This window comes from Pelodiscus sinensis, chromosome 1 (genome assembly GCF_049634645.1).
Source record: "Pelodiscus sinensis isolate JC-2024 chromosome 1, ASM4963464v1, whole genome shotgun sequence".
Lineage (NCBI taxonomy): Eukaryota > Metazoa > Chordata > Testudines > Trionychidae > Pelodiscus > Pelodiscus sinensis.
The window spans coordinates 182,227,313-182,238,318 of NC_134711.1; the positions used below are offsets into that span (position 1 = coordinate 182,227,313).

Here is an 11,006-nt window from a genome sequence, read left to right on the forward strand (position 1 = left end):
AACAGTTATATTGTTTGCGGGGGGTGAGGGGGTTCCGTAAAATTTTAATAGATTGAAAAGGGGTACATATACTTGAAAAGTTTGGGAGCCACCGTGTTAGCAAATGAAGTGTTGAGTATAATATTCACAAGGGCCCTTTCCTGCCTGGCTTGTGGGGAGGAGGCTGAGCATAACGAACTCCATTAAGGGGCTTCAAACTTTTGAAAAGCGGGAATCATAGAGTTTAGGCACACATCCATGTAACCCTAACTTAGCCCTCTATGACTGATGTGCCAACATGCCCACAACACTTTAATGAATTCTCCTTTGCACTGTACTGAAAAGGAGCTATCTACATCTGCTATACATTTAGATGCATAGCCTACACCATTTAAAGAACACCTCATCTATTAAAATGTATCACCTCTTCAGCCTAATGCCATCTAACATTGCTTTTATTATTAAACCCACAGATCACATTCATCCCCCATCAACCTATGCCCTGCTACTGACAGAACTGATACAACTCAATAGTGAAATGAGAAATACTGGCTCTTTCAGGATATACATGCATATCGTTCCTTTGCATTGACACCCTACTAGGAAGGCACGGAGCTCTAGATCCTCTCATTTCACTATCAGAGCTTTTCTAAAGTGCTCTGACTAATCCCTCCATCATTCACTATAGCTACACCTAATGCAGTGAATGCATGCACATAATTCCCACTATGAAGGGGAGAGTTAAGGTTGTGTGGGTGTATTCCTTACTTACTTCCTGCTTTTCAGACATCTGAGTTTGAATTACTGTACATGGTTTACACATACTGAATTTTGCTGAAACTGACCTTCTTGAAAGGCACAATATACAAACTATGTTAATTAAGGTTTTTTTTGTTAAAGAGCGAATTTCCTATTTTTTTCAAATGAAAAAGAAATACAAAACAAATGTGTCATTGATAGGATCAATGTTAATTTAGGTAATTTTAATAACCAAGTAGAGCTGTAGTAGAGATGCTAGGTAAGACTAGTACCTAGTTCTTACATAGCACTTGTTATCAGTATATCTCAATACCATTTTACCAAAGAGGGAACATCATCATACCCTTGGTACAGATGAAGAAACGGATACAGAGAAATGATGCAACTTGGCGAATGTCACCCAGCAGGCAGGAATGTCAACCAGCTAATCAACCCTTGCCAGTGAACTCCTCCAGGCTGGAGCAATCCCAGCCATGGCAGGATCCAGCAACAGGTCTTAATTTAAAATGGTTATCCCAGTAAGTACAAGTATTTTAACTGGTTAACCATTTTAAGATCCCTACCAGCAGGCCAGTGGCAGACGTAGGTACAAAGCCCAGGTTTTCTGAGTCTCAGACCCCAGTTCCTGCTTCTCTCTACTACACCACACCATTGTGACTTCTAAGGTCCCATCCTCTATCCCTCACCCCTTCCATTTTGGAATAGGAATAATGGTCATGCTCTAAAACATGTAAGCTGCTAATAGGGCCAGTGAAAGAAGTTTCATGCATGTTACATATATGTTCCCAAAAGTTGAGTTTTATTACACAGTGGTTACAGTAGTGTAAGGATCTGAAACATATAGCCCCTCCACCATTTCCAGCTCACCCTTCCCTTGCCATTCTAAGAAGCAAGGTATGCACAAAAAATGTTAACAGTATCTGTGACATAAAAACATTTTTTTTCAGGGACGCTGTATCTTGGGAACCTCTTGGTGAAATCCACCAGGAGTCCTGTAGCATCTTATAGACTAACAGATGTACTGGAGCATAAGCTTTCGTGGGCAAAGACCCACTTCGTCAGAAGTCTTGGTGAAATGACTCCCATTTGGTTCACTAGCCCCACCTCACACCCCCAGAAAGTACAGGAAAAGTCATGCCAATGCAAGTGTTAGTGGATATTATAGCACTCAAAAATCACCTGTAAAATAACTTTATCAGAGCGGATACTCCACTATAATATTCTAGGAAACTGATCATCAACTTCTCTAATATAGTCAGATCAGGGATGTTAGATAGCAGGTAATAGAATAGTTGAGTAACCACATGAATTCTTATTGGTTACTTGACTATTCTATAGTCCCGAGGGGCAGGGCCGGTAGCCAGTGCGCTCTGGCCCCACTCCCGGGGAGCCCCCTGCCACACTGCTCTGCTGCCTCTGTATCAGAGGTAGCAGCACACGGTGCCAGGTGGGAGCTGGTCCGTGAGAGGAGCCAGTCTAAAAACCAGCTCCCCTCATGGACCAGGTGCCTGCCATCCCTGCATTTCTGCCTCTGATAGAAACAGCAGCTCAGGGTGGCAGCAGCCCCTGTCCACATGGGCCTGAGCTCCCCACATACAGAGGCTGCTATGTGTGTGTGGGGACGGGGGGAAGAGAGGGAGAGTAGGAAGGCTGCCGCGAAACAACCTCTGTCTGCAGTGGCCCAGGCCAGCCATGGACAGAGGCTGGTCCATGTGGAGCAGCCTTTGTGCACAGCGAGCCTGGGCCCACTGCAGACAGAGACTGGTCCGGCAGCAGCCACTATCCAAGAGGGGGTCCCAGCTCCGCATGGACAGAGGCTGCTCCAGCCTGTCAATGGGGAGCAGGGAGCCACTGTGGACAGGGGCTGCTGCTGGGGACCAGCCTCTGTCCATGGGGAGCCTGGGCCAGCCTCCCCTGCCTCTCCCTCCCCCCCCCCCCCCCCCGTGTTGCTGCCTCTGATAGAGGCGGGGGAGGAGGGTGCAAGGCACTTCAGAGCAGGTTCTGGGGGGAACTGGCTTTTAAGCCGGCTCCCGCCTCTCCCTCCTTGCTGCCTCCAATTCATGGAAAATGTGATATACAGGTGGTGGGGGGATATAAGTAGTTGAGAAGATTAACTGATAAGCCCAGGCTTATCGGTTAATTGTATACTCGAGTATTCGTTTACATCTCTAATCCAGATCACTGGCACTGGATAATTCTGAAAGCACAGAAGGCACTGTGAGGCACAGAGTGACCCTTTCATCTCATCAGGATGGTTTGAGAACAGCCCACGAAAATGAACACAGACTAAAATAATATCTCTGAAACATTTGAGCTTCTCCATTCATCTTATTGGATGCTTCCATCCCCACTGCTGGAAAGTCTTGTATGCATCAACCATTCTCATTCTCAATTCTTCAACCCAGTTTCAGTGTGGTCTTGGTACTTGCTTCCAGCATGCCTGAACACAGCTCCCAATCTACAGGGGCAGGACTTCTCCATATACTGACTCAAATGGGAGGGGGAGAAGAGGGGCTAAGATCTCTTTGGGGAGAAAAGACCCTTAAATTGTTGCTCAAAGAGGAAAGGTGCTCATCCTGTAGAGGGACATGGTCCCCTAGATCCGAGGGGAAGGGTACGGATAGGGTCAAACCTCTCCAGAGTAGGGCTCCCCAGATTACAGGACACACAAGAGGAGAAACTGTAGGGTTGACAGACAGAACCCCAATACTAAACCCTCTCTCTTGCTATGTCATCCACCTCTATATTTTCCACTCCCAGTGTCTGATGCTACCATCCAACTTGACAATCAATAAAACTTAATGTTAGGCACCTACCTAACTAGAGATCTGAACTCTCTAATATTTTCAATTCATTCCCCTCAAGTCACAGTGAATGCCCTGCAATAGCTGGGATACATGTCCTGCAATGAAAACCATTTGGGGTTTTCCAGCTCTGCACAAAAATATATTGGCAGACTCCATCAACCTTAATAAAACCTGTTTTTGGTGGGAGAGGGGACTGCATCTCAGTCACCATGACCAAATTTCCCTAAATTTGGATCACTTACTCCATAAGGCAAACCAAACTTGAAGACAATCCAAGTAACTATGAGGATTTTAGAGCATTTAGAGTAATGCTTTAAACAGAAAACTGTTTTAAACTATAGCAGAGCTAATATAGTGCTATAATATTGTTCTCTTCATGTAAGGAAATAATGCTAGCTGGTAACGGGTGAATCGCTAGTGAAGAGACTGGGAGGTGCAGGGGAAAGATACACCGAAGTTGCAAAATTAATTAGTATAAGGCTGCTATAGTAGATCAAAAATTCAATTATCTGATCAACTGTCCATGAATAAATAAAAGAACTAAGCTACAGCTGTAGACAAATAAGAAATGTCCATCCGAGAATCCATTCCTGTCAATTTGGGAAGTGAAGTGTTACTGGCTTTGGGTAGTGTATTTATCACAACTATGGATGTTAAATATTGGTTAATTGAATAGTCAATTAACCTCGAATTCTTATCGGCTAGTCTACTATTCTATAGCTCCTGGGGGTGGGGCCAGCAGCCAGTGCGCTCCAGCCCCACATCAGAGGAGCCCCCTGGCGTTCCACACTGCTGCCTCTGTACCAGAGGTAGTTCCTGTCCAGGGGGTGGATTTGAACTCCCAGACTGGGCGCAAGCTGGAACTGAGACAGACTGCCTGCCTCCTAATACATTTTAAATGCAGAGCTGCAGCAGGTATAGGTCCTGAATCCAATGCAAGAAGCTAGGCTGCTGGCCAGCCTGCTAAAAAATGTACTGGCAGAGGGGAACTGGAGGAAACAGGGCAGGGGAGAATGCTTTTGCTTATCGGTCAATTGACTACACTACTACATCCCTAATCACTACCTTAAATCCCACATAGAAGTGAGTGATGACACTACTTCGTTCTTAGCATTATCACGAGGGGACTGCACCCACTGCTTGCTATGCTCACCAATCCCCCTTTCTCTGGCAGCTTTCGCAGCCAGAAAGTGTGATGACATCATTCTATCGCCCAGCTGAAAAACCTTTTTAATACATATTATATTAAAAAAGAGAGAGAGAAAGAAATATAACATTGTGCAATAATCAGTTTATTGGCTCTTATATTACTTTCATTGGCTGAGAACAAAAGCTTAGCCCAGGTTTATACTAAAAAGTCAGGTCAACAGTAGCTTGAGGTGTGAAAAATATACATCCTTCAGTGAAGTAATTAAGTCCACCTAACCTGCGTAGCTAATGTTAGGTCAATGGAAGAATTCTTCCATTGATCTAGCTACTTGGGAAGGTAAATTAACTACAGAGAGCCAAAACACCTCTTGTTGGCTTGGCAGTGCCACCACAGGATTTCTAGTATAGACATAGCTTTAAATCAAGCACTACCTGCCCTTTATTATTATAACTGCTAAGTCAACTTTTTTTTAAATTCCAAAGTTAAAGCTACATCACCAAAGTAAAATATAACCAAAGTGAACAATGGAAAAGAAGCATTACTGCTTTTCTTACATGGGTGTCAAGGTCATCTTTTGGGTACACCAGTTTTCTTAAGAAATGTATTAGTAAGATTTTGCACTTCAACATTTTACACATTAAATATATAGTAAGCATAACAATACAAAACTGAATACTTTAACAAAATAATCTAAATCTGAATTACTGTTTCAGGAGTATGTTGTTCAAACCAATTACCTGAGGAGCAATACAGGCCTTACAGGGCTACTAAATACTACCAGTATGCAATTTCAGTAAAAACATAGTAGGCAGAATAATTGTTTATCTAGCACCAACAATATGCTTGTTGTCATAGAAAATTTGGTGTTTCCCCAAATCAGTTTACAATCCAACATAAAAATATGGAGGAAAGAACCAACCGGTAAGTACACAGAAGGGACTAAGACTTGAAAGGTTTTTTTTTAAATTTAGTTTTCAAATAAACTAATTTCTTGTGGGCATCACAAGAAAGCTAGGAAACCAAATGTTGAACTGAACAGATGAGTAAATTCCACTGAGCATAAAGGTTAGGCAAATGCACAAGTGACTGAAGAATTGGAACCATAGTGAATAAGCCACTTGACAGGGATATAGTATTAAAATGTGTCCAGCTGAGATTTTAACACATTTTAGTCTTCACGTAACTTAGGGAAATTCTGCACAGTTCCAGGATTTAAAGTACTCTTTTTTATTCTTTACTGGGAAGAATATATGGAGAGTCAGGTATCATTTGTTTACTATTTTTGGGCACCCAGAAGTGTTATTTAAGTTATAGCCATTTTGAATACATCAGAATGAAATTACTTAGAATACCAAGAGATACTGATGGTAATCTAAATTAACACATTTATCTTAATCATTTGGCTCAAGAAAATAAAAGGTATAATTGTATGAATAGCATTTTGTGTAATATCAGTAAAATTAATCCGCACAAAGACACAATAAAATGTGATGAATGAAACAAGCACCACTAGTATCTCTACTGATCTTTAGATAGGTAAACACTATTTCTGTCCTACTCAATAAGAGTAGAAAGCACATCATATGAGCAATTAACTCTACATATTTAATCTGGTAGATTTCTGTTAAGAAAAGCCACTTACTTACCTGAAATGTGGAAAATGGATAACTACCAATTGTCAAAATAGGGAATTTTGAATGTAAATGAAAGGTGTTGGTTAAAACTCACACACAAAATTGACCTCTTAGCTATGGAGTTAAATGCATCATTTCAAAAATGTGAAAACCTAATGAACAGAATAGAAAAATCATACTATATAGAGAAAAATATGAAGTCAACTATTTAGTAGAGGATAAGTAGGTATATAATGGTGTTCATTGTGATACATTAGTCTAGTGCAACTGACAAGCAGATGCAAGGAATGAACTTTACACAGCATGACTTTGTCACATGAGAGCAGTCTGCCATTTTTCCTGTTTCTGGTCTGCAACCATTCACAGCAACCTAACCTTCAAAATGCATTAAACGTTCTGGAATAGGCCTTGCAACTCTTAAATGTAAGATATGCTTAGATTTAGCAGGTTACTTGCAATGAAAATACACTACACCTAACACCTTGAGCAGACCTAAATGATTTAAAAGTGCATCCTAGGCACAAAAACTTTACATAAAAGTTTTCTCCAAAAGGAGTCTTTTTAAGTTGGGGGGGAGGGGGGGATTTTTGACATCAGACCAATTTTGATATTCACTTTGGAAGACACCATCGCTGGTATGTTATTGCCCAGCTAGAGCGTTCTCAGGCAGAGTCGCAACAAGCAGTAGCAGCTGGGGGGCGGGAGAAGAGTGAAGGAAAGGGGAGGGCACAAGGGCTTTCCAGGTCTCATGAAAGGAAACTGGTCCCTACTGCTCCCCACCCGCCACATGCTTCTTTTCGGGTCTTGTCACCTGATCCCTTCCCCAGATGCGGCTCTGTTCCCTCACACGGGCACGATCGCGAGCAGCCCGTTCAGCCCGGCCTATGTGCCGCCCGTTCACGTGTCTGCTCCCTCCCCCGGCCCTAGCATGGAACGAGGCGCCTGGGCTGCGAACCACCCGGAGTAACGCCCGGGCCCGGCCGCGCTGTGCGTGAGGCGCTGAGTGTCTCTCGGGGGGGGGGGGGGGGGGGGGGAGGTTGCCCGGCGTAACCCGGCGCTGGCGGCTCCGGGGGGGGGGGGGGAAGCAGCGCGAGGCGGCCCGGCCTCTGTCAGAGCCAAAGGGCCTGAAGAGCCGCGGGGCGGGGGGAGGCCGCAGGCCGGGCGCTACCTGGGTCTCCGCGGAGGCCTCCCCGGGCCGGGCCTCGCCCTGGGGCCGGAAGCAGCGGGACAGGCGGCCGCGATGGCGGCTTCGGGGCCCCCCCAAGAACCGATTCCCCGGGCCCGGCCGCGCTCCCGGCTCCCACCTCCTGGTTGAAGGCGTTCACGGCCTCCATGTTGGCGGCGGCTGGCGCGGGTGCCCGCGGCGGCGGCGGGGGGCGGGGGCGGCTCGGTCCCGCTCAGGGGCCCCGCGCTAACATGTCCGGGCGGCGGGCGGGCGGGCGGATCTGTGCGCGCAGGCGGCAGCGGCGGCGTCTCGCTGGCAGGGCCCCGCACAGACCGTCTCTCCCAGCGGGATGGCGGAGGGAGCCCACGCCGCGCACAGCACCCTGGGATCGCGCAGGCCTCCCGGCCCCGCGCCACCCACAGGAGAGAGCGCGCGCGGCGCGGCGGCAGGGACACCACGTGACCAGCCCTCCAGTGTTACTATCCCGGCCGAGCCTCGCCAAGTCAGCAACGGCCCCGCCCCTGGGCGCGGGGGAAATGGGCGGGCGGATAAAGCTCCCCCCCCCGCCCAGCGTTGGAGAGAGGGGGCCGCTCTCCGGCCAAAGGCCTCAGTGCCTCCCTCCCCTCCCCCCCCCGGGCACAAGGGGCGCTGGCCGTGTCCCAGGGTCTGTAGAGCCTGGCAAGCGCCCTGAGGAAGGTGGCTCTAGCCAGATGCGTGGTGGCCAGTGGCTGGAGCATTTGGGGCACCCCTAAGAGCTGACCGGGCTGGAGGCTTGCCGTGCAATACCTGAAATACTGTGGGGGGGGGGCTGTAAGGGGAGCACAGTGCCCAGGGTCTCAAGGAGGCTACACTGCGGATACTGGAAGGACCACGAAATAGCAATTCCATGTCTTTTGAGCAAGCCCATTATTATGATATAGAATGGGCTCGCTATTCCGAAGTCCCGATAAACCTTGTTCCTTGAGGAGTAAGGGATGTTTCAGAAGAGTGCTCTGTTTCAAAATTTGGCACTGTGTAGACAATGCCAAATTTCAAAATAAGCTGTTTTGAAATTAACTCAAAATAAGCCACAAAATTTGCTTATCTCAACTTGTGTAGCTAAATTCAGGCTCCAGATGCAGTATCGGTGCATGCAATGAGATTTTTTTCAAAGGGATAGCCATGTTAGTCTGTTTCAGCAAGGAGGGGGTCCTGTGGCACTTTAAAGACTAACACATTTATTAGGGCATAAGCTTTTGTGGGATGCAACTCACTTCCATCTGATTAAGCGAGCTGCCTTCTACTAAAGCTTATGCAGTGGCATAGCAAGAGGAGGTGGGGGGGAGGGCACCATGCTAGGTGGACACCAATTTAGTCCCCGTCCATTCCCCCTGTCATCCTTTGGCTTGCCTGGTCCTACTCTGCCCCTTGCTGCCTGCTGGAACCTCCTTCCCACCTCTCCGCCCCCAGCCCAAGCCTCCTCCATCTCCACCGGTGGGTTAGAGCATGCAGGAGCCCAGCCCTAAACTAGAGGGGGTGGGGGAAGACCCAGTACAAGCTCCCCCATACCCCCAGGGTTGGGCTTAGCTATGTGCCAGGTTCCAGGCCCCACTGCATGGCGGGAGCCACAAATTTTTCATTTGCTCCCGGGCACACAACATCCTCACTAGGCCTCTGAGCTTATGCCCCAATAAATTTGTCAGTCTTTGAGGTTCCAGAGAAATATTTGTACTTTTGGGATTCCCAAACTACACTGGAGGCCCATTCTGTGTCTACCAAGTAATAATGAATAAATTGTGAGGAAAGGCTCTTTTTCAATAGTGATATAAGTCCAGGGGTGTGGGCTTTAACCATGATTTCAGGTGCTACATAGGCACTTGAGAAAACTAGATATTTGTGAGATATTTTAGCAGTTAGCTGACAGGAGCCCTGTGTCTAAATTCTATACAAAAGAAAGACAAATATTAGACCCACTCAGTTCTAATTATAACATGTTCTGACATCTTGTGATAAATCTCTTAAGGGACATTAAACATAACAAATAGTCTTGCAGCACCTTAGAGACTAACAAAAAATGTAGATGGTACTGCAAGACTTTTTCTTTTCAGTTACAGCCAAACATGGCTACTCATCTAAAAATTAAGGGACAATGTTAGGTTTAGAATTGTAATATATTCTTACTTTGTCACTAACTAGAGAGAGAGAGAGAGAGAGAGAGACTCCATTGGAAATAATGGGTTCTATCTGAGCTCTGGGAGAGAGGTGGGATCTAGTAGGTTACAGCAGGGGCAGATATATCTGGGTTCAAAACTTATAGAATCATAGAATCATAGGACTGGAAGGGACCTCGAGAGGTCATCGAGTCCGGCCCCCCGCCCTCAAGGCAGGACCAAGCTCCGTCTACACCATCCCTGACAGATGTCTATCTAACCTGTTCTTAAATATCTCCAGAGAGGGAGATTCCACCACCTCCCTTGGCAATTTATTCCAATATTTGACCACCCTGACAGTTAGGAATTTTTTTCTAATGTCCAATCTAAACCTCCCTTGCTGCACTTTAAGCCCATTACTCCTTGTCCTGTCCTCAGAAACCAAGAAGAACAAATTTTCTCCTTCCTCCTTGTGACACCCTTTTAGATATTTGAAAACCGCTATCATGTCCCCCCTTAATCTTCTTTTTTCCAAACTAAACAAGCCCAGTTCATGAAGCCTGGCTTCTCTATAAGAACATCAGAATGGCCATACTGGGTCAGACCAAAGTCCATCTAGCCCAGTCTCCTAACAGTAGCTACTGCCAGGTGCTTCAGAAGGAATGAGCACAACAAGCAGTCATTGAGTGATTCAGCCCATAACTCTTTCTCAGCTTCTGGCAAAGAGTCTGAGGGACATGCAGAACATGGTGCTGGATCCTTACCCATCTTGATGAATAGCTGTTGAAGGATCTATTCTCTATTAATGTATCTCATTCTTTTTTGAACCCTTGTAACCCTGTTACAGTCTTAGCCTTTAGAACATTCTCTGGTAAAAGTTCCGCTGGTTGGCTGTGAAGAAATACTTTCTTTTGGTTGTTTTAAATCCTACCTTTAATTTCATATGATGACTCCTAGTTTTTGTGTTATTTCAAGGAGTAAATAACACTTTCTTATTCAATTTTTCTACACAGTTCATAGAACTTTGTCATATCCCCTCCTTAATAATCTCTTTTCCAAGATGAAAAGTCGCATTATTTTTAATCTCGCCTCATATGGAATGTCTTCAATACTCCTAATAATTTCTGTTGCCCTTCTCAATACCTTTTTCAAATCCACTGTATCTTTTTTGAGATGGAGTGACCAAAGCTGCATAGAGTATACAATATATAGCTGTGCCGTGGATTTATATAGAGTGAGTATATTTTTCTCTCTTATAAACTGACCCTTCCCTAACGAGTCTGAGTAGTCTGTTAGCTTTTTTGATTGCCATTAGTAATGAAGCAGGTATCTTCAGAGAACTACCCAGAATGATTCCAAGATCTCTCTATTGATGGGTTCAAC

At 45.7% G+C, this 11,006-nt stretch overlaps 1 protein-coding gene across 2 annotated transcripts in view; it reads right to left on the bottom strand.

Annotated features, from left to right (window-relative positions):
- The window catches only part of SCAF4 (SR-related CTD associated factor 4), a 72,521-nt gene extending 64,565 nt beyond the window's left edge, over positions 1–7,956 (bottom strand). Inside the window, exon 1 of one of the 2 annotated variants that reach the window (XM_075910686.1) lies at positions 7,634–7,956. In XM_075910686.1, the coding sequence (XP_075766801.1) occupies positions 7,634–7,663 (30 nt within the window). In that variant the 5' untranslated portion in view covers positions 7,664–7,956. The remainder of the gene's footprint in view (positions 1–7,633) is intronic. The other variant, XM_075910691.1, reaches the window with a different exon arrangement.
- Between the last annotated feature and the right edge of the window lie 3,050 nt (positions 7,957–11,006).